The following is a 24,690-nucleotide window of genomic DNA, read 5'->3' on the forward strand; positions in this document are numbered from 1 at the left end:
GGCCTTGTGATTCATATACATAAGAATAGATTGTCTATTAGCCATTTGTGTAATGATGGGCCTACATGTATATCAATAGGCCAGAAGTCCAAATAGTTGCATGGAAGTTAATTGGTGAGATTGTGGAGCATTTTTGACAGTTATTTGTAAAGCTGCAACAAACAACAACTCAATAATAATATATGAAACAATATATTTTTTTGCTAATCAAGTAAGTGTAATACAAAGCATACAATTATTTGCTAGTGAAAAAAGTATTGGAACTTCTATGAGACATAAAATGTGCCTCTTGGAACAAATCCCAGATACACTCAGAGATAACGACTTAAGCCCTAACAGGTAGGCTATACCAGGCACATAACTGAAGCATTACATTCGCATAGCGTCTGCTGCGCTGCAACAATTAGCCTAAACTAGAATCAGTGGAATTATCGTGTCCCTGCCGAAGTGTACTGCTACTGCCTTGGTCAGGGCCATGCTGTAAAGACTCGTATAGACAGTTGTAATAAAATATCTTCAATTTTTAAACCGAGGGAAATGGTTTGGATGGAAATGGAAAATATCAGTTTCTGCTGCACCAACTGTCAGACCTGCCTCAATCTGAGAGGCATTCAACCAAGCAGATTTTCTAAATGCCTTGGGAGGGCATTTCATGTCTTGATATCTTTGTTTCAACAAACTTCATCTTTGAGTGCTTAACATTTGTATATCTGTTTTTGCATTTGCAACATTAGCAGTATTCCTCTGTGCGCTGTTCATTTTAATTTGTTTTCGACTTTTTTTTCGCCAGAATTTCCGGAAATTCTCTCCAACAAAAATGTACAGGAGTGGATCCAGACAGCTGTTTGCCGAGGCCAGACAGTGTGTGATGACTGCAGCTTTACGTGCTGCTACTATGTATCCACACGAGCCCCTGGTTCCATTTGTGCACAGATCCCGTTCTGCCTGCAAAAAGATGGACCGTGCCACATGGTAGGGCAGAAAACAGGCCAGGAAGATGACAAGCACAATGACGGCGAGGTAACATGACTTTTTGTATAGTTGCCTTTGAGTTTTCACAATGTTTTGCTTCAAGAGGCGTTGCACCACAAGTGTGTAACATACAAGGATGACCAAAAAGGGAATGAGGAAACCAAGCAACAATGCCCCATAGTTCATGATGATAATGGTGTTCAATAAGTCTACCACTGGTTCCACAAGCTCCAGGCATGTCACCTTCTCACCTTGATTTGTGCCACTAAAGAGGTTCGGAATGGATGCCAAGGACACCAACAGCCATATGGAGAGACACACTAGCCAGGTACAGCGATAATGCTGCTGGCGTACGTAGGTAAAGGGTTTGGTGATGGCAACATAGCGAATCACACTGAGAACCATGAGGAAGTAGATGCTTCCATACATGTTGACATAGAGGACATAGGACATGATGCGACAGGTGACATCACCAAAGACCCAGTTTGAGTCGTTGATGTAGTATGAGGCTCGAAAGGGCAGCGAGCAGATCAACATGAGGTCAGACACAGTGAGGTTCACCATGAACAGGTTGATCGATGAGAGAGTTTTCTCTGCTCTCCACATCTTAAGGAAGACACACAGTGATATTAAGTTAGCTATGAGTCCGATGATGAAGATGAGCAGGTATGCTGTTGGGTAAACATTGCGCTTGAAGTCGCTGATGGAACAGTTCTGTCCATCTCCAATGCAGGACTGGTTCATGGTTAACCTATTCAGAACAATGAGAAAAAAACATTACAACAAGGAAAACATACAGTAGAGGAAAGCATACTAAAGATCAAAATGAATCTGAATGCAGAGGGCTTGTGCATGGGTAAATTTGAGTCAGACGTCATATATTGTGAGATGTTTTGGAAATCATTTGAACTGCCAGTAATGCTGAGTAATGTCATGATATGATGCATCATTTATGACCGGTGTGTTGTTGTTGTAGTGTATAATTTGTCTTTGAAGAGATTTACAGAGGCTGATCCTTAGTACAGAACATTAAAAAATAGGTCAAGCACCTAACAGAAAAGACTGATCTTTTATTCTGAATATAACTAACATGTCCTCATACAGAGTGTTAGAGAGTTCAAAGATACAGCATGCACATCCAAAAAATACTGGGTGCTGGACAGATAAGCAGATGCAAAGATAAAAAATGCTAAGGAGCAGATTCTGGTGTGCGGACTCATCGTTCTTATCTCATACAGGGTGTTGAAAATCCCTTCACTCTGATCAGTAGGTTCACAGCAATCCAGAAATAATAGTTTCTTGCATTTCTTATCTTATCTCACCAGTTTGACAATGCACAACAAATTTCAGTTCTATTCTTCTCAGTCTAAATGTTAGCCTACTTAAAAGAGTCGCAGAAATGTGTCCAAACAACCCAAAGCCCAGCCCAAACAAGGTACGATTGAAAGTGAAATTCAGTAATCACAGGCTGTCACTGAGAAATCAACTCGACAACAGCATACAAAGCTATGAGCTATGCCAGGCATTTCAATGGAAATAGCTTTTGTTAAGTTAAGTCAAGTTTATCTGTATATGCATAAACAAAAGCAAACAGTAATAGCAAATAAAAGCATAGAAGGGCAACAGTCAAAAAGGTCAAAATACATGATCCACCTCACATTCAACATACAGCCAAGTCCCTATTTGACAATATCGAGGAAAGTGTACTCACCTTTAAAGAAGAGAAAACTGTGTAAATGTTATTGTCCAGTTCTTTTCAAAGGAAATCTCTTTTCAGAGTGTGAGAATGGGAACAAGAGTAAGAGTGTGTTCACCAGCGACAGACCAAATAGGAGGATGGTAGAATCATTGCTGTCTCGTGTGCTGAGGGGCGGACTTGATTGTTTTTATGGTGCTGTGTCCGTCCCACAGCCTGGCGGTTCCTCTTGTTACACAGCCTCATTCCTCTCATGTTAAATACGCATAAGCAACAACTAGACTTAAAACAGGTCAACACATGCCTTGATTTCATTGCGATGTCTTCCTAAACATTTAGAAGTGAAGGCTATAGCCAAATTGGCAGTTATCCCAGAAATTTCTAAATAAAGTCATGCCGCAACACATAAACAGCAAAAACAGACATAAACCACAACATAAACAGTCTGGCATGGTTAAGACCTCTAAACCTCTCCTAACTGGTATAAGGGTTCATTTGAGCATGTTGTACACAGCATCTGCTTAATATCTAGTGCTCAAATAAGCCATGCATATACAAACTAGGTTTGATTCTTAAGCATGCCAGACAGACCTACTGTAGGTAGGACGTGTACAGACACGTCTACTTCACTGGAATGAAACACAGAAGTGGGTTTGCCTACAGCAATGTAAGCGTAGCTTACCTTAAATGGACATTGTGATGTGTGTGGACAAACTCATGATAAGAGGGTCTAGATTTTCAGGTAGGACATGTACAACCCAAATTCTGAAAAAATTGGGACACTTTGTAAAATGTGAAAAAAAAGAATGCTATGATTTACAAATCATGTCAACCCTATATTTAAATGAGAATAGTTCAACACAACATATTACAAATTGGGACATGTGCATTTTTGCATCTGTTGCTTCACCTCTACATTATGACCGCTGCACAGGTTTAGTCAGAGTTTTTTTTTGTTCTGGATTTTTTTTCAGTACTTTTGTGTCAACGATTCCCGGGACACTGAAAGACCGGGATGCACGAAACTTGGTGGGCATGTAGCCCCACAAGGATGACACGTTGTTCCGTCGCCCCGAAAAGAGGGTAAGGCGGACACAGTTTTCTGTGAATGTCTCATGAACCGTAGGACCTAGGAGGACCACATGAACCGTAGGACCTAGGAGGGGCAGCCGTGGCCTACTGGTTAGCACTCTGGACTTGTAACCGGACGGGCAAGGCACCTAACCCCTCACTGCTCCCCGAGCGCCGCTGTTGTTGCAGGCAGCTCACTGCGCCGGGATTAGTGTGTGCTTCACCTCACTGTGTGTTCACTGTGTGCTGTGTGTGTTTCACTAATTCACGGATTGGGTTAAATGCAGAGACCAAATTTCCCTCACGGGACCAAAAGAGTATATATACTTATACTTACACATTTGTTTTGTATGTTAGTCTCAAGGGGCCATGTCAACCCATCCCATAACCACTCATTTGATGTATAGCGCCACCTAGTTAAAAATGAAAAAGCAGAAATGACGTGTTGTACTCGCAGGTATCTCTAGCTGCACGGTGGTGGTCAAAACTACACAGAATTGGAGGTGTAGGATCATTATGACACCCTCTGAATGCATGCCAAGTTTTGTGGAATTCAGTTCATGCAGGGCCACACAATAAATTCATTTATGTGTACATTTAGTTACACCAACTGGCCTGTAGATGGCCGGACACAGTTTTCTGTGAATATCTCGAGAACCGTAGGGCCTAGGATCATTTTTGTATGTTGGCCTGCAGTGGCCATGTCAACCCATCCCATATCCACTCATTTGATGTATAGCGCCACCTAGTTAAAAATTAAAAAGCTAAATCAAGGCATTGTAATCACAGGTATCTTTGGCTGACAAGTTCAAAACTGCACAGAATTTGAAGTGTAGGATCATTATGACAACCTCTGACTGCATGCCAAGTTTCATGGAATTCCATTCATGGGGGACCATAGAATTACAGTTTTTCTCCATTGGTTTGGCTCATTTCTTGAAACAGAAATTACATTCTCAAAATAACATGGACAAACCTCCAAACTACTTGGCAATTGTTCACAACAGAATTGAATTTCTCATTCATTTCATCAAATTGCAAATGTCTTGGTACATGTCTCAATGCCTCAGTATATCTTTGCAAATGATTAAGTACAGGTAGCCTCCATATAGCACAATTTCCAAGTGAATAGATCTTGTTGGTCTAAACTGATTGTTGATTCTCAGTCTAATGGTTGTTCTCTCCAAAACATGTCAGCATCATTTCATCACATGCACAGTCTGTTCAATTGTCAAAATTAGTCAAGAACATAATACCATGAATACCATATATACCTGTATATATTTCTTTTTTTACAGCACTGTAGGCTACATGTAATTTTCCTTGTTTTTTGTTTATGTGTTAATATTGCACTATATTTTCTTTTTACAGTTTTTCTCAGTCGCTTTGGTACATTTCTCAGATCAGAATTGAAATTCTCAAAACTACCTGTTCAATCTTGACATCATAGTGTCACTTGTGCACATCAAAAAAGCAGTTTCTCATTTCCCTACTCTTACCATAAAATCCTATTTTTTTCTTTTTCCGTTTTATACACAATTATATTCTGTTAGCTAGACAAAAAACAAGTACAGTAACAATTGTCATTGAAGGACTGGGCTAAGACTGAGAGGTGGACATGAGGGATATTTCAATGGTCCTCTGCCATAGTGACAAAACATCGAAACATTTTGACTTGCAGTGCTTACACAATGCCAAAGGGACGATGCATTTTGAGGGCAATGGCTATTTACAGTTTTTCTCAGTCGCTTTGGTGCTTTTCTCTATTCACTATCACTATTAACATTTGCACAGCAGTTAGTGCATTTCGCAAAACAATAAGTGCAAACTGCAAAACCTAGTGGATAACCTGCAAAAGCACGTCACTTGCTCAAAATGGATAGTACATTCCTCAAAAGCAAGTCTTCATGTCAATGAAACTGCCAGTGTCATCAAAATGAGAAGTCTTGACACCATCGTTTATGAACAAGATAGTCAAATGGCTTTGTCATGTTTTCATTATGACAGTTTATGCTCTCAGTGTTTTCCCATGCAAAAAAAGGTCAGAACTAGGTGACACTACCTGAAAATGCTCAAGACAGCACTATACAGTACTTGTACAGCCATTTGAAAACTACAGTAAAGTTACAAATTGCTGTAGTTAGGGGAGTAAGTGAGTACAAGACACTGAATATGTATGTTTCACATTTTTACTGTACTGTGTATGCTCTTTGCAATTCTACAGCATTGTGCAAAAGAAAAATACACCACAGTCACTTACATGTATTTAGAAGAAACACCCTTTTGGTAGAGCTGTGCACAAATGTGAATACAGTACAGTACAGTAATATGCTGTAACAGTACATATTGTAACTGAACATGTAAATCATTCTGGCACATCCAGACGTTCCTGTCTCTCTGGCCACATATTTTCATCTATATCACAACGGATATCATCCCTTGCAATGCAGCGAGGAAAGTATCTCCTGGAGTGGCGAATCCACCCTCTGCATGAATCTGCTGTGATGTCGTCACATGCTGCATCCATGGCTGCTATCAGGGCCATTTGCACATGTGGACGCCGGTCATAAACCTTCCACCTCCAGGCAGAGAAAAACTCCTCTATTGGATTGAGGAAGGGGGAGTAGGGAGGGAGATATTCGATCCTGTCATGTGCTGCAAACCACTGTCTGACCAGATGTGAGTGGTGAAAACGGACGTTGTCCCACACATACATGTTGAGTTGGCCTCCACCCCTCTAATTCTCAGGGATTATGTCCCTGTAAAGAGTGTCCAAAAAAGTCAGCAGATGTTGTGTATTATATGGACCAAGAAGGGGGATATGGGTGAGGACGCTGTGACGCCCCTCTGCTCCCCCCTACGGGCCATCTGCCTTTTTCCGTGGTGGCCACACGGGCAGGTTGCCGGCTTGCAGTGGGGAGACTTAATTAAGGGAGATTGGTCCTACCTGGCGCCGGTGTAGGCCTATATATATATATCATCGCCATCCCTTGTCTCTCTCTCTCCCATTGTTCAGACACATTTTTGACACACGCACTGCAAACCACTGCTACTCACTTACATATGAGTAACACGCATCCATACACTTAATTTTTCACCCCCTAGACATATCCATTCATTCTAGATCACTTTAAATAAATATAATTTATTAATTAATTGGAATCTGTTGTCAGCCTCTTTTGTGTTGTGCTATGAGCCTGGCGTAACACAAATTGGGAGCTCTCCGGAATATTTTTCTCACGTGCGTGGCTTCATTCATATATTTTTTTCTTTTTCTCGGCAACGTCAACCGCTGTGCACTCCAGGTAAGAAGCAGTTGCTCAGCTTGGTCAAGAGGCCTTTCCTTCGAGCACTGTTTTGTTGTTTTCCGGGTTTATTTATTTTCGTGTTTGCTTGTTTACTAGTTATCGTCGGAAACAATCCCGGGAGGGAGTTTGTTAAAACTCCTCTAAGGGGCACGTGAGAACGGCTGCACTCATTGGAGGGCAGTGAGCCTCAAGCCTGGCACGCTTCAGAAGCGACAGGTGTAGGACAGTAGTATTAACGACAGGTCTGGAGTGCACGATGGTCCATGCTGGGGTGAGTAGTTTTTTTCCCTCATACACTGACTTTTTTTGAACGAGAGAGAGAGCCAAGTGCGTGTGTGTGTTACTGGTTTCGTTCGTCAGATGGTTGATTGTAGCCCAAATAGCTATTTCGTAACGTTATTGCCAAACACTTAGAGGCCTGTAGCTGCTGGATTTCAGTTACGATTGGTGGTGGTAGCCTATGTAACGTTAATGTGAAATCGTTGTGAACAGCAGTAGTTTAGAGGGTAAGTTTGTCTTGCTTACCTTTGTTGTCGAGTAGCTTCTCAGTAAACAAAATAACGTCCCCTAAAGGTCCCCTGGCGAACGTCACCTCCTCGACATTGTGTAGGGTTCCCTTTACGTCCCGCGGACCTCTGTTCGGGAGGTCTAAAAGACGTCCACGAGACTTTGAGAGGACGTCCTGTAATGGTCACCGCGACGTTATGCGCGCGACAATTATATTTCTGCGATGGTAAAAAAAAACACGAACACGAAGCGATATGGTATTACATCCTGTAAGTCTCAGCGTTGCTAGGAGAGAGGTAGACAGAACATGAACAGCATTAATGACTTGTTCTACAACTGCACAATCAACTTCACTCACCTCCGAATGCATTACACTAATGATGAGTAGACATGGACATTTATACCGGGCTAGGATGTGCTGCTTTCACATCTACGGTGTAATTTTCTTAATAAACTAATACGACGTTTTAATGGGCATATCCCGTAGCGTATTGTTCAAAACATCATCAGAGTAGGCCTAGGCTAGCCTAAGATAAATTGTTCAAACCATATTGTTTCAAAACATTAAAAACTAATAGCCAAAAATACTAAATGAATCGCAATGCATGCTGGGAAGCAAAACTCAACATGAAATAAAGTACATGAAACATAACTAGAATGCATTGACGTTATATCCACTCGTTTTCTTGGACCTGTGATCAAACAGGGACAGCCTATAAATGTAAGCCTATCTTCCTGGAACATTGCAGATAAAGAAAAATTTAGGCTATCGTTTTCTCTAGGCTATGAATGCTCTTTGTAGCCAACTTTAAGATGAAATAAATAGATTCCAGATGTTTCTATTCTATATCATTGTTTTATTAATAAACGGTAAGGCTCTAGTGAGGCAGAGAGCTTCTGCTCCTTGTTAGAAATCTCATCGGATACCATAAAACTTCAAATAATCGCTGAGTCCCTAAGAGACGCCTGTCTCTTTTAAACGCCTGGCGTGGCTACAGGTTTGGGTTAAAGGCCGGTCTCCAGTAGAGGCCTGGTCTGTTTTTTAGTTTCGGGTTGTATTTAATCTTCTAAAACCCGTCAGATCGTCTGTTTAAAGATTCGCAATGACACGAAACCGTTACAGAAAGGAGGTTACAGCAGTGTGAATTAGATGTTGCACGTCGTTACAAGCCGTCGCAAAGCATTCACATGTCTAGTCACAGTTGCAAGGTTTTAGAATGTTGCATGAAGTTGCTGCTCATCTCGTTGCGAATCTTGGGTGTGATTTGGGCTTAAGTATGGCGCAGACTGCGCACGTTATGATTAGATGGCGTTAGAAATGCGGTGGGGAAAAGCTAGAGTTCCAAATTGTATAACTTTTTTTCCAATATGAACTATGCCTATATGTCCGACTTCATCATCGTTCAATTCATCCCTTGTGTTTAAAATTTACGGATAGGCCGATGGTAAGCTTGTTTTTATGCTGGCAACAAAACCAGAACGGTTCGCAAACGTTATTCTTTATTCTAAATGCCATGGCGATAAAGAAAAAGAAGTCAGAAAAGGAATTTACCTTAGACTAGGCTATATCAGAGCCCGTCTACGGACATTCTCTGGCTATATAACCTACTGAAATAGGTTAATGATGTAAAGTCAAGTGCGCTTCTATGGGACTGCTGTGTGCGCGCAGTTTTTATTGATGAGTTGGAGTGGCAAGTGCTGCGCATAGTTGCAGTGTAATGTGGCTGCCCAGGGCATTATAAAACTTCTCACTCTTAGACCTACTCATACGCGGCGGTGAAATGGCGTATTTAGCTGTCTAAATTCGAATCATATGCTGGGGGAGAAATCGTCGGACATCCATGATTATTTTGTTATTCAGCACCCCTGGTCAAAAATATGTTCCCGCGAGCCTGGAAGTAGGCTATGATTTGAATGTAGACTGTTGTCAAATTTGGCAAATACAAAACGGGAGAAACAATATGGTTCATGCTGTTTCATTCCTGCCGAAAAGGAGGGAGAATGAAACATTAAGCACGTTCCACTTTTGCATAAATAATTCCTGAACAGTTTTGGTCAGGGCTGATAATGCAACTGTATTTGACAAAGGACCGATATAGGCTATTTGCTAGTGACAACATATGAGCTTTCAGTGTGATACGATCTCTTTGTAGATTACGTTTAATTAAAACATCTGTTCTGGCTATCCCCGCTATTTGGGTCTTACTGTATCTCACTCAATGAACAACATCTCAACACTAAATGAATGATGATCCGTAATTGTCATCAGATAGCCTAGTCATATAGGTAGACATTCAGTGTGTTTGAAATAATTAATTAGATAATATTTTCCATCTTTGCAGAGGAAGAGTTTTGTGTAAAGGGAATTAAAGGCCTGTCTCATATAGATGCCTGTCTCTAATACTAGCCGGTGCAGTTTGGCGATTTGGGAAAATAAGAGCCCGGGCTATTATTTGGAGTTTTACGGTAGTTTACATTGAGGATTGACTATACAAGGTTGAAGCCATTTGTAATTTTTCCATCCCTTGTAATCGGCGTGAGTTGCGGCGATTCCTTGGGATGGTAGGGTACTATAGAGGGTTCTGCCAAAACTTTGCTACAGTTGTCACACTGTTGACGAACCTCCTGTGTGCCAAAGTTCCTTTCCTGTGGATTGAGGCCTCTCGGCAGGCCTTTGAGGCTGCTAAGGCTCTCCTCTCTAGCGCACTGATTCTGGCTGCTCCCAGATTTGGCGAGCCTTTTCAATTGGGTGTCAATGCCAGTGATTATGGGGTTGGTGCCGTCCTATTACAGACCAGCCCGAGTGGTGTTGAGCATCCAGCATGCTATTTTTCTAAAAAGTTCTTGCGCCACCAAATGGCTTATGCTACGGTGGAAGAGGAGGCACTTACACTCATCCTTGCTGTCCAGTTCTTCAAGGTTTATTTGAGCTCCGCTCCCAGTCCTATAATTGTTCACACTGACCATAACCCTTTGGTATTTATAGACAGGATGCAAAACTCAAATCAGCGGATTATGCGGTGGAGCTTAATCCTCTAGCCGTACCCCTTGCAGATCCAGCACATTAAGGGTGTTGAAAATGTAATTGCGGATGCTCTTTCTCGAGCATAAGCATGTTTGTTGCTTGTGACCTGTTCTCTTTTGTCTTCCTAGTGTCCAAGGGCCCGAGTGTTGGGACGACCCAGAGATGGAATGGGGTCACAGAGGGTTCTTTTTTTTTGTTTGTTTATTAATGTTGTTTGGTTATTGATATTGTGTCTTGATGTTTCCCTAGGTTTCCTGGGTGGAAACCTTTTTGGGAAAGGAGGTGTGACGCCCCTCTGCTCCCCCCTACGGGCCGTCTGCAGTTTTCCGTGGTGGCCACACGGGCAGGTTGCCGGCTTGCAGTGGGGAGACTTAATTAAGGGAGATTGGCCTCACCTGGCACTGGTGTAGGCCTATATATATATATATCATCGCCATCCCTTGTCTCTCTCTCTCTCTCTCTCCCATCGTTCATTTGACACACGCACTGCAAACCACTGCTACTCACTTACATATGACTAACACGCATCCATACACTTAATTTTTCACCCCCTAGACATATCCATTCATTCTAGATCACTTTGAATAAATATAATTTATTTATAATTGGAATCTGTTGTCAGCCTCTTTTGTGTTGTGCCATGAGCCGGGCGTAACAACGCCATTGTCTGAGATGGTTGCACACATTGTAATATTCTCTCCACGTTGGCCTGGAACATCAGTGGTTGCTCTCTGTCCAATGCGATTTCTTCCACGTCTTCTACCTTTGGCCAGATTGAAACCCGCCTCATCAACATATATGAATGTGTGCAGTGGTTCCCTGGCTTCCAGCTCCAGTACACGCTTTATGGAGAGCGAGAGAGAGAGGGAGAAATGTAACAACTTTTCCTGTGTAACATACTGTAATGCATTTTGGAAAACATATTGTACAGTATGTTCTGTGAATACATATACAGAATTGCTAGTGTACTGCATGAAACTAAGTTTACAGTGCTGAACATTACAGTATACATAGAAGACATGTTTTACCTGTACATACTGGTGACGGATCTCTTTCACTCTTTCACTGTTCCGTTCAAATGGCACCTTGTAAATTTGTTTCATGCGCATTTCATTTCTCTTGAGCACTCTGTCAATTGTTCCAATTGACACAGATTCAATATTGCGAAATACATTGTTATCCTCTATGACAGCGCTTTGAATTTCTCTCAACCTTATTGCATTGTTTGCAATCACCATTGCACAAATGGCTTCCTCTTGCTGTGGGGTAAAAAGGGACCCTCTTCCACCTCTGCGAGGTTGTCTTTCAATCCTATGTGGTGCAGAGTAAAATTACAGTAATGTACAGTAAACATGAGATACAGTATTACAGTATGAGATGTTGGATTACTGTCCAATACTATACATACCTATTCTCCCTACGAAATGTTTGGATGATTGAACTCACAGTGGTTCTTCCAACATTTGGTTGCACCCTCCGACCAGCCTCAGCCATTGTGAGGCCGTGATTGACAACATGGTCCACAAGAGTAGCCCTAATTTCATTAGGAATATGCCATTGTATTTGGCCTCTTCTCCCTCTTCCCCTGTTTTGTCCCCTTCCTCTCCCCCCCGCCCCCGCATTCTCACCCCTCTTCCACGATGCTGACCTTCCATATCTGTGTCACAGAATTGTAGGAATGGTACACACTATGTCCTGCTCAGTTCATACGTATATGCTTGCCAAGTGAGGGTTCATGGGATTCATCCCTGAGAGGTTATTGGTTACAACTAATACTTCACACACCTCCTTGTGAGTGGAAGCTGAGAGCAATTGTTCAATTTAGGAGATATTTCCAGGAAAAAATGATAAAGAAAGGTATACAATTTGCTTGGCAGATTTTGATAACTAGTTCACCAATTTTGTATGTAATGACTCAAGCTTTATTGTCAATAACTATTCAGCATCCATAAGTAAAGTTCATTTTCACTGACATGACAGAAGCAAATGATAATGTTATAAAACAGCAGAGAATTGTATGAAAGCAACAAATGCATGTCCAAAAGCATTTGCAATCTGTTCAGAGGAAGGAGAAATTGCTACTATGATGTGCACAAATGACTAAATGTTGTGGAGGTTGAACTAATAGTTATGAGAATTTTAATTCTGATCTGAGAAAAGCACCAAAGCAACTGAGAAAAACTGTATATGAGAAAGACATTTAGTGAACCATGACCTTGCGCTGAACCATCCAGGTTATTTTGGCTAAAGCACCAAGACAACATCCGGTCTGTTTCAAGAAATGAGCCAAAGCAATTGAGAAGGATCTTTGCAATTTCGTGGCACTGAGAAGCATGAGTGAAAGGTTTTGGGAGAGATATGAGATTTTGGAAGTGATCAGCTATGGTGTTGTGCTGAACTGTAAGACTGTTTTGCCAAATGATCTTAGTGTTTTGAGAATGTAATTTCTGTTCCAAAAAATGAGCCAAACCAATGGAGAAAAACTGTAATATATGTGTACATTTAGTGACTGTACACTACGCATGCGCACACACACACATACTCATGAATGGGATGGGCAGGAGGACAGGAGCCTGGTGGAGGACTTTGTGCCATGGTGCATACTCAACCACCTACAACTCAACACTTCTAAGACCAAGGAGATGGTGGTGGACTTCCGTAGGTCTAAGCGCGCTCTGCTGCCATGCTGTCTCCGTTGAGAGGGTCAATGTGGAGGTGGCAAACACTAACAAGTATTTGGAGATACACCTGGACAATAAACTGAACTGGTCAGCCAACACTGAAGCACTCTACAAGAAAGGGCAGAGCCGGCTGTACTTCCTGAGGAGGTTGCGGTCCTTTAATCACTGTAAAAAAAGAAATGGTTAGGACAACTCAAATTTTCTAGGCAACATGATGCAAGAGATTTTTGAGTTTTCTCAACTCAAGTTTACTACTGTTGACCTTACACAGGTTTTTGAGTTTAGCCAACTTAGTTTTTTTGTTGACCTTACAAAGGTTTTTGAGTTTATCCAACTTTAAGTTTTTTGTTGACCAAACCAGGTTATTCTTTTTACACTAACAAAGAAAGGTTTGTTTTATTAGCATGTAGTTCTACCTTCAACAGTTTATCTTTCTCAAGTTACCTGTACCCTAAAATTATGCAATGCTAGATATAATTGAAGTTAATTATACATTTAGGTACATCATAAATCTCAATACAAATTTCAAGTTATTGGCTGAAATTGCACTGTGCCTATTTACAAGGGCATTGTCCCCCCCTCTTTTGGGCCCCACCTGTTTAAAACAGTCAAAATAACTGTATGATGTACACACAGAGTTAGAGGCTAGAATATAGTTTTTTCTTTCTGCCAGATTACAAGCATCTCTGAACTGACCACATTTTAGCCCTCTAGTCTCTATTTTTGCATTTACTTTATTGGTTCAATGAGTGTGTATAGACCCTTTCAAGAGAGTTCCATTATCAGCATCATAGTTGGCCCCACAAGACTTCCTTTTTAACATTCCATATGTTATCTTAATGCAGAGGAAGTAGATTGGGACCCAAATAGAATGTTCAAGCATTGTTTTTGTTTTTATTGTTGAAAGGGTCTATAAGATAAACTATACATCTGTACAACTAATATTGGATAATAAAACATGAAGATTCAATTTCTATGGATTCTTGTGAATATTTCAGCACCCAATATGTTGCATCTATGGTGCTGCAGCTACACTGCAGCCAGAAGACAGGGTAGCACCAAAAGCGGAGGGGGGCATTTTGGATCAAATTTAATTGAGACATAATAAAATTAATCTGAAAATGTAAAGCACTATACAGATTGTACATGAAAAAAGTTGTCATTTTTGGATTCCCAAGAGCCAAAGCTTTGAAATGGTGTATAACATTACTATGCTACATAGCAATATGGTGCATACAATTGATTTAGAATGTTGGGGGGAGGTGGGTAACTGTCCCACCGGCGGGATATGAGGATTAAAGTGAGAATTATCACAAGTCTGTGTGTGCATGCTGTTATGTAAGTTGGTGCATAGAAGAACACGGCAACACAAGGGTATAAAGCTATCCACTTTACTGAACTCTTAACTCTCCAGTCTTACATTGTTCTCCGTAACTCTCCTGCGTCACACTTGACCCCCTGACCCTTTGCGTCAGTCACAAACTAATCCACACAACACATGCCATGTTTATTTCTCAGGAAACACGTAAAAACATTTGGCACTGAGCATATTTGCAATTCTTAAACTGGGAACTGCCTAAACAGACAAATGGAACTTCACTGGTATTGACCAGAGGGTAAAAGAGAAATGACTCAGTCTACAAACATTTACTGCAAAAGCTTTGTTTTGATAGACCTGATGCGCTGTGAGCATCGGGACCCAAGCTCAAAAAAGATGGTCTGAATTGCTTCAAAGGTATACTTCAGCAATTTTGGATATTCAATGTTTATGGCATACAAAAGGCCAAAGAGGTATGCAAAGGCAGTCTGGAGGTCAGATAAGTCATGCAGTATGATGCGTCCTTCCAACACAACAGCTACATCTCGCACAGTTGGTGATGTGGTGGCATCATCATCTTCATAGTCAGAATGCCAACAGACACACTTTGGCCCACAGCATCCACAGGGTCAGTATCCTAAGGAAATCAGAAACAATATTAAATACAAAGCAAAACAGTTACACTGATATCTACCATCATTATGCTACAGACTTTTCCATTCAACTCCAACTCCAAAAGCAACCCAGTAGAGTGTGGGAATTAAAGGTATTATCCGGAGTGAATCAACCCGTGGGCCTGTTGTTTCTGTTGCCGAGTGCTGCCGATAGGTATGAGAACGACAGAATTTCATGCAGGGTAGACCAAATAGCGAAACGGCAGCCAACTCTAACCGATGAGGGCATGCAAGTTTCGTGTCCTTATGCCCCCAACTTTTAGCGTTAGCTGGCAGTTCTCAAATTCGGTCAACGTTGTACTCATTGCTGTCGTTATGATAACCATCAACAGCATGGACTGACTGACTGACTCCCGAGTGTTCCTTTAATGTCACTGAAATTGGCATTGTGATATGTGTTTGGATAACATTCATGCAGAAAGCAAACACAGGGATGTGGGAATGGTGTAGAACTTTGTGCTTTAAGGACATGCAACCCTATGATAGATTTTGCTCTGTCACAATCTAAAAGGGACAGATGCTAGAGCATAAATACCATCACCCATTAGTATACCAGTTACCAGAAGTAGTTTAACATCAATCCTTGCAACACACATCTGGACTGATGAACCGCTCATGGAATGACAGAAAGTGCGTTTGAGCATCTGGGGATATGTTCCAAAGTTTATCATGTTCAAAATTATCAGAATACGCTTAGAAATCATATCATCAGTGGTAACACTACAGATACATTTTTAAAGTCTATTAAACAAAGAAATCACTTACCAAACACTTCAAGAAAAACGTTGACGTGTCCTCACGGATGAAGATGGGTAGTCCTCTCAGAGCTGTTGTCTTTCGTTGAGATGCAATGTCACTTGTCTAAAGATAATAACAACACACAAATACAAACACCATTCACATAGTGCAAAACTGAAGATAAACAGTGTAAATGAAATACAAATTAAACTGTAGATATTAAATGTAAAACTTGTTTGTTTAGCTGTTAACATTTCTACTGGGGAAGTATACTGTAAATTCACAATGCCAGTAAAAAAGCAATTAAAATGCTCTTCAGAAAATGAAAATTTGCCAGAGCACCTTGCTACAGGGAGAATGTTTTGTGGAATGGTAACAATGATCAATATGGCACTGAAAAATCAAACAAACAATCTGCTCCCTTTGTATGTGCAGTTGGTGGATCATGACTTATTTGATGCCTCACAGACAACCTCCATCAATAATAATTCCCAGGTTTATCAACATTTCAATAGTCTAATGACCTTAACCAGTTGTTACATTATCATTCTCAACACATCCTGGAAACATGGAAATAGTGTCATGGGAAAGATACCTCTTGTATACTGGGCAGGTTTGATTTAGTTATCAGTAGCCCAGGCTTGAGTGTAGGTTCAAACAGGATTAGTTCAAAAAGTTCACTTTTGCCACCAACATTATGTAAAGTATCAACATACTGAGTTTGGGATTTAGGTCACATGAGTGAGGCAGTGGCCATATTTGGGGACACCGAACATCACCGAATATAACATAAAGTGATTACTAATAGGAACATAATTGCTCACATGACTGTCCATTAGTTTTGTTCACCTCTGTGACAATTAATGCTACCATTAGTAATCGCTGTATATTGTTTTTGGCAATGTTCAGGGTCCCTAAATATGGCTGCCGCCACACTCATGTGATGTAAATCCCGAACTCAAGTGTGTTTATCTACACTAGTGACTTGGATGAGGCTCAAAACCAATAAATTCAGAAAACTAGGCAATTGCAAAGGAAAGAGTTCACATCCATAATCAGCTTCAGACACTTACTCACCTCTTCATGAAGCTTATCCAGGAAGTCTTCCATCTCTGGACCAAATGTTCCCTTCTTTGCCCGGTAAAGTTTTAATAGGCGAGGCACATATTTGTCAAGTGATGCACGGAAAGTGACCAGGAGGTTCTTGCTTGTGATCGGATAAAACTCTTCAGAAATCTAAAAACATTGATTGAACAAAACCATGTATTTGATGCCATACATCAATATAACAATGTCTAAAAGGATCTGTAGCATAAACCATCATGTTGCAGTTCATCTGTGGCCTAAACCTTGATTAAGTCAAACTTGTCATAAAACGCATGTGAAGAATAAGATCTAAAATTAAATTAAAATAATAAAAAACCCTTACCTTCTCCAGAGAAAACAGCGCAGGCCATCTCTCCTTGACCTCGAACACCATAGGCTGCATCTCTACAATTTCCCTACGTCTGAGGGAAAAGGTCAGCTCCATCTTCTGCCTTATCTCTGCCATGTTTCTTCTTCTTTTTTTGAATTTATCAACTAGAGCGACCCGCTCCTCTTCAAGTGTATTATCGTCATGGTGGTCTGGGTAGTCTGGGACATGGTTGACTTCTCCTCGTTTGGGCTTTTTGAGAGTGAATGGCACATCTTCCCCATCTTCCTCATCGTTTCCTGTTCACATCTACCTCATTGCAGCCTGCATCACGCAGTTTTGCCCGGAAGTTTCCAATCCTGTATCTGAGACTAGTTAGCCACGAATCACAGCCTGTTATGCTGTCTGTGTCCCTTAGGCATGGATACTTGGAACTAGAGCAGATGCAACTGATGCCACCTCATCTTTTGCAGGGTAGCCTCCTCTGAGATCAAAAATGGCCTGTGCAAGTTTATCCAAAATTGCTGTTTTTATATCTCTAGACACATCCAGAGTCTTCTTTGTCTTTGCATAAACATCGTTTCCCTTGCGCAATTTTAGCTCAACGTCATAAGCGAGCTTTGGGATGGGAAATGGAGAGGGCCACTTTATGTCCCATCTTAATGAGCTCTTGCCAGAATCACTAGAACTGCCCTGTTCTAGAGTCTGGAGAGAACTGCTAGGCCTGAAATCTTTAGAATGAACACTGGCTGTGTCCAAGGAGGAGATTGATACATTGATAGAATGGTCAGATAGGTTGCAAGGGGAAGAAGGGGTAGAGTGCCACATGAGGTGTAGGACAGCACGTCCTTCTGGCAATTCAGACATTGTAGTCAACTGGCACAAAGAATTTCCAAAATCAGGATCTTCAAATTGAAGTGTAAAATCTCTCGAGTTGGAGTCTTTCTTTAAGTACCTCGATTAGCTGGTCCACAGATTCTGGTTGTTCTTCCAGTTGGAGTCTTCTGGCTTCATTGGGGGAAATGACAATGCGAAGTCAAAAATGCTAGAAAGAGGGCAAAAGGCAAAAAGGATTTAGTATCACTACAACATTACAATGACAGTGACAATGACACTATAGGTATCGTGGTAACATACCATTTTCAGTTGCTTTAATGCTTTAATCCGTCAGCACATCTGGAACCAGGGCTACAATTTCAGAACAGTGGTGCTCAACAAGTTCATATGATCTGAAATGTTCAATGTACCACAAAGAGAGCCTTTTACAAATGAATGTCACTTCCTCTGTGTGGACAAGAAACAATCTTTTGGAATTCTGCCCTCTGCATACTGTGTACCATACAGGTGAACAGTTTTAGACAGAGACACAGTGTGAAGATTTGGGTACACCTCCTCAATTAGGCCCCTAAGTGATGCATCAAATTCTGAAACCCTGACCACTTTCACTTTTTCCACATATAGCTTTGCCTTGAAAAGGTTTTCACGTTCCAAATGGTGGGCAAACATCTGCTGGTGTTTAGAGGAAAGTGTGAGCAGCACATTTTTCCAGTTTCTTGTGTCATGGACCACCTGTTTAAAAAAAATGTTTAGCCTCAAATCTCATTGTCCAAAAATCCACCAAAGGTCCATAACATCGGATTAGAAGGGGGTAATGGTCAATAAAGTGTAGAGATGCACCGATTGCAATTTTCTGGGCCGATACCGATTTCCGATTTTTCATAGAGTTTGACCTGCCGATACTGATTTTAGCCGATTCCGATTTCATTTCTTCTAACCATTTTACAGCACACACACAAATAGTTATTTTCTATCTTTTCTTTGATAGAACATGTTAATATAGACGTTATCAATGATGAAATGGCTGTTAAAAAAAAATGGAACCGGTGAGCAGACAGATTATTTTTCAAGTCTAACTTCAGATGCAGTATCAAATGATGGATTAAGTTAAATTATGGAACACCCATTTTATGCTTCTCACATCCAATATCCAACTAAAGATTTAAGACCAATTTCCATGATACATTTGAACATACTACCATGTAACATATTTTCATATGCATTGATGAATTTATGGGAGGGCGAGGGAAAAGTGGTAGCAGCCTAGGCTATCACGCAAACACAGGGGAGAAGTGCTAATAGCGATTAGGTGCTCCACCATATGAAAACAGTGCACGTCTGTTTTGCGGTGAAAGATTTAAATCCAAATTCCGATTAAATGCATCAATTAGGCTATAGAAACTTTCAGAGACGACTGATTCAGTATTCAGAGCATCCGTTTTCTTCATTGTAGGCTACTATGTCAAAAGCAACTTTAACGTTTGTTTGCCTTTCTAATAGGCTATCGTTTGTTCACTTTCACGACATCCACTTCTCAATCTGCTAGACAGGGTATTTTAAGACATAGCCCTAGTCTACGTGCAGTAAATAGTTAGAGTATTTTTTTTTCAGGTGGAGTAGAACTACTAGGGCTACTGTATGTCGCTGCTTGTTGACATCTTTGATTATTTTTTAATGTCGCAGTCGTTTATCTCCGTTCAGCAGGCTTGTGGTTCAGTTGTGGGCACGCAATTAGCGGCAGTGACGGGCGGTGATGAGCGATGTTTACGTAGCCTAATGAAGTGACAGCTTAGTAAATTCCACGCAGTAGGCCAATGGTAAAGCACAGCGTTTGCTGCATAGAAAAACTCAGTAGCCTATTAGCGCTTTCTTTGTAGCCCTACATCCAGCCCTGAGTGTTGGCCTGGTTGCTAGCTTCTTCAAACTTTGCAAACTCAGCTGGGTGTTGTTACAATTGCGGCGCACGAGTGTATTTGACCGGCATAAAATCGGCATGTCTCAGACTGACCGGCCGGTCGCCAGTCATGGCCGATCACGTGAAAATCGGCCGATTCCGGTCACCAGCCGATCTATCGGTGCATCTCTAATAAAGTGGTGTTTTGGCTTAAGTCGGAACTCTGGGAAGGTACTGGTCAGCAAGTTGCGGTGATCCAGAAGTTTAGAGGACAAATAGCATAATGCTTCCTCTGAAAGTGTGTGTGAATTTCAACAATTTCAACAATTTCCTTAAGGTCCATTAAAATCTCCCAGGCAGGCTCATGTTGTGGTATCTTGAATCCAATAATAAAAGGAAGCAAGTGTAACAATGTCCAATTCTCATGTCCATTACCACTAACAGTTCCTTTTTCAAAGCTTGCTTTTGGAATTTTGTGTGGTTTGTTAACTTTGTCTGTGTAACTGTAGGGAAATGCCTTTATGGAGTCATTTAGTGAATCAAATGTAATTACTTAGACGCTTTCCTATGAGATTTTTCAAACACACACACAATTCCACAGGAATGACACCCTCAAAAAAATCATGCAAAATATCTGGAGGATATCCATTAACAGGATGAAAAAACATAAGATGCTTCCCCAGTACACACTCCCTTTTTACACCATTAATGCTTTGGAGGTTCTCATTCTGCCTAAGCTGCTCCAATAACTTGTTGTGTCCATCAATATCTCTCAGTTTAAAGTCTTGCACATTAGCTGTGGCAATTTGGTCTTTACTTAATAAACAAAATCGACAGAACTTCTCAACAATAAAACTTTCACTAAACCCTGCAAGACCATGCGCTCTAAGGTTAACAGCACACACACAGAATATAGTAGACTTAACAAATTTATCTAGTACTTCAACATATAATCCCTCTTGCTCTCAGCTTTATATCTTTAATTAATGGCTCAAGAAACTTTTCATTACCATATTGCTTTACATGAACACTTTTACCAAGGAGTGCAAGTTGAATTGAAGACAGACTGGACCGGAACTTGGCGGGTAAATTTAACACAATCCAATAAACTGCTGTCATCTTATGAAGCTTTCTAGATGTGCCAAGTCGATTACACACTTCAAACTCATCTGTATAAAAGTACCTTATTGACCGATACATAAACAAAAGCATCTTTATCAGCTGGGTTATAAAGATATTCTGTGGGTTGTATTACAGAAAAATGTTCATTGAAGTACAAATTCCTACGGTGACCTGTAGATAGACAACCTTTCTTAGATGTTGTTGATAAGAGTGTATTATTTTTAACTAAAACATCAGAAATGTCTTGCAAAAGCAAATCATTTACTTCAACTTTATGTTTTAAAAGGACCTCTTTAACACTTTTCACATCCTTAGCACTAGAAAAAGACTGAATATTATGCAAATCCTCTACAACAACCTGAGTTGAACTTCTAGGAACATGCAACACTGTTTGCATAGAAAGAAACAGAGCAGCCAATTTGTGTTTAAGTATCTCATTGTCCACATTTTCATCAAACTCTTGTACTTCATCTGCGCTAACATTATCCTGTGATCCTCCTACTTCAAAATTAACTTGTATTAACTCATCATCATCATTTGCATCATCTAAAGTGCTGCTTCTTTCTACAGTTCAATAGTCTTGAATTGAACCATTTCTATGATTTCGACTTTTATGGGGAGTAAAAGTGGGACGAATGTTTGTTTTAAAAGTACATCTACGTATGGGACATTGCACAGTTTCCTGATTCTGTAAGTGGTGTCCAAGATGCTTCCAAAAAATCTTTTCACTACAGGTCTCTCTAAAGTCACATAGTTCACACTGAAATATTGAACTTGGTGTATTTGCAGTCTCTCTGTGTGATCTCGAAAGGTGTGATCTAAGTGCACCGGGTGTTTTGAACACACAAACACACTCTGTGAAAATGCACGGCCAGTGATCACCTTTGTGACGGAGGCGACAATGTTTCAGTAGCAACTCTTCAGAAGAAGTCTCAAACTTACAGAATTTGCAATGCATGCAATCCACTTCTATAACACAGAAACATATGGAGTCAAAATAGGGTCTTTAATATTGAGAGCTTGTGAAAAGATGTTCACATGTGTAATAAAGTTTTGCAGCTGTGCAAAAGGAGTTCTGCATGTGAAAAGAAATTTCATACCTGTAGAAATATTTTGTACATGTGTGAAAAAATTATGTACCTGTAGAAATATTACGTACTTGTGTGAAAGAAATGTGTATCTGTAGAAATGTTTTGTACATATGCGGGGGGAAAATGCGGATCTGTAAAAATATTTTGTACACGTGTGGAAAAAATATGTACCTGCACAAATACTTTGTACGTGTGTGAATCTCCTACGCGATGCTTTCCTGTGCAACACTGAAAGTATGAGTGTGAAACTGAGATACAATGCTTACGGACTTTTGACCCTAATTTTACTGCCTTTCTGAAGAGCCAATCAACACATTGCTTACTGCCAACCAATCAGCGTTTCCCACCGACCACCGTTGTCAAAGTCCCACTACTAGCGGTAAAGTTACTGCACACTGGTAACGTTACTGCATGCAGACATTGCCAGTCACCCTAGCTAACTAACGTTACTATCATTTCTTCCACTTAGAAGATCGGTCTCCCCAATACCTTACTCCCCCATTAAAACGCATTTAACGGTTGTGCATAATTTAGAGTAGTCCTATGTAGCGTAATTGGGGGCGAAGCAGCAAAGCTGCGAGGACCTCATTGTGTTACTACGTTTTCCTATTATTATTATTATTATATGCAATGGGAGTCTATGGCAGCCCATAGAACCGTATGGTAAAAAGTTAGGAAATTTGGCACACTGATTGGGGACGGTCCCATGATTCATGTCACCAAATTTCATGTCAGCAACTCGAACCCTCTACCCCCAAATTTGACACAGATCATCTTCAGACCGAGCCTCACAAAAGTTATCACTTTTTGTCTTCGGAAGTATTACCGTTCGCCCGTAAAAGCCAATCAAAATTTGCGGCGAAGCCGCCAAACAAGAAGTGAGCTCATATCTCAGCAACCCTTGCATGTATCAAAACCAAACTTGGTACATTGACTCATGACCCCATCAGGAGGACCCTCAAGAAATGTGGTGACCTGTGACCTCTAGGGGGCGCTGTAATTCACAAACATGCCTTTTGGCCTGTAGCTGCTGCTGTGCTTAGAATTAAATTGCACTAGTGGTGTCTGGTAATACTGTGAAAGGTCCTTAGGTCAACTGAGGGCAACTTGTCACATCAATATAATTTATTCGGCCGCCATATTTGATTTGATCAAAAACACCAACAATTTTGCACAGGTCACAAATTTCATCTGAAAAAATTGGCACAGACCATCTTCAGACCATGCCTTGTCACTTCATTTATTTCTGTAACAATTGATAGAAGCGTTCGCCCATCACATCCAATCGAAATTTGTGGCGAAGCCGCCAAACAGGAAGTGAGCTCATATCTCAGCAATCGTTGCATGTATCAAAACCAAACTCATGACCCCATCAGGTGAATGCCGAAGAAATTTTGTGACCTTTGACCTCTAGGGTCACTGCAATTAGCAAAAATGCATTTTGCCTTGTAACTTTTGACGTGCTAGACGTGAAACTTGCTTTGACAGCTTATGGCCATACGTCTGATTGCAGCATTAAGCTAACAGCATTTCGTTGCCATGGTTACTCCGGCCTATCTGCTTGGCCCCCTCATTGCTGCTTGCAGCTATATTTATTTTAGAAATTCTACAAAGATGGCCAATGCATAAAACCCCATCTATAAATTCATCTTAACGTGATAAATCGCCGTTGTTAGGTAACGTGGCAAACGTGTCTAGCGAAGCTAAGGTTAACGTGTCTAGCGAAGCTAGGTTCTTGAATTTCCCCTGGGGATCAATAAAGTATCTATCTATCTATCTATCTATCCATCTATCTAACAACAACATTGACAATGCCAACTTTTCTAACATTCATCTGAGATGATAAACGTGCAAACTAAATGAATCTTTCACGCATTCAAGTACACAATGGTATTAACACGTCTTATATCAATATAAACACCACTTACCAAAAAAGACAAGGCTAAGTCCACCACAAGGTAATCAGCAAAATCCACAGGCATGAAAGGGCATGTCCACAGTTGAACTTGTCATAAGTAGGCCCCTGCTCAGAGGTACGGAAACCCCATTGAGTACTGCAACGCGCATGCCCGTGAAGCTGAAGTACTTGGGCAATTCCACGGAAAATGGACTTTTTGTCACATCCATAACGCCAGTGAAATGCCTTGGCATTTGTATGATGTGAATGTTACTATTCATTTTTTGTGCATTTTTTCTCATGTACATTCTTCAGCCAAAAATAGCAAATGCTCAAATTTCATGTAATCATTCACATCATACCATACCATCACATTTTATTGGCGTTATGGATGTTACAAAAAACATAATTTTCCATGGAATTGCCCACTTACAACTCAGAAATC

At 40.7% G+C, this 24,690-nt stretch overlaps 1 protein-coding gene and 1 long non-coding RNA gene across 2 annotated transcripts; one reads left to right on the forward strand and one right to left on the reverse strand.

Annotated features, from left to right (window-relative positions):
* Positions 1-662: 662 nt before the first annotated feature.
* On the reverse strand, positions 663-3,606 carry cysltr2b (cysteinyl leukotriene receptor 2b). The gene is given in 3 exon segments (XM_042062865.1): positions 663-839; positions 841-1,725; positions 2,685-3,606. Coding segments are annotated over 2 exon segments (960 nt in total). The 5' UTR covers positions 1,717-1,725; positions 2,685-3,606; the 3' UTR covers positions 663-755.
* A 3,329-nt stretch (positions 3,607-6,935) lies between these two features.
* On the forward strand, positions 6,936-11,059 carry LOC121683296. Its single transcript, XR_006022733.1, has 3 exons — positions 6,936-7,044; positions 7,144-7,318; positions 10,829-11,059. It is a non-coding gene; the product is annotated as an uncharacterized LOC121683296 (long non-coding RNA).
* Positions 11,060-24,690: the final 13,631 nt, after the last annotated feature.

The sequence above is a fragment of the Alosa sapidissima genome, chromosome 15, assembly GCF_018492685.1.
Source record: "Alosa sapidissima isolate fAloSap1 chromosome 15, fAloSap1.pri, whole genome shotgun sequence".
NCBI classification, from domain to species: domain Eukaryota; kingdom Metazoa; phylum Chordata; class Actinopteri; order Clupeiformes; family Clupeidae; genus Alosa; species Alosa sapidissima.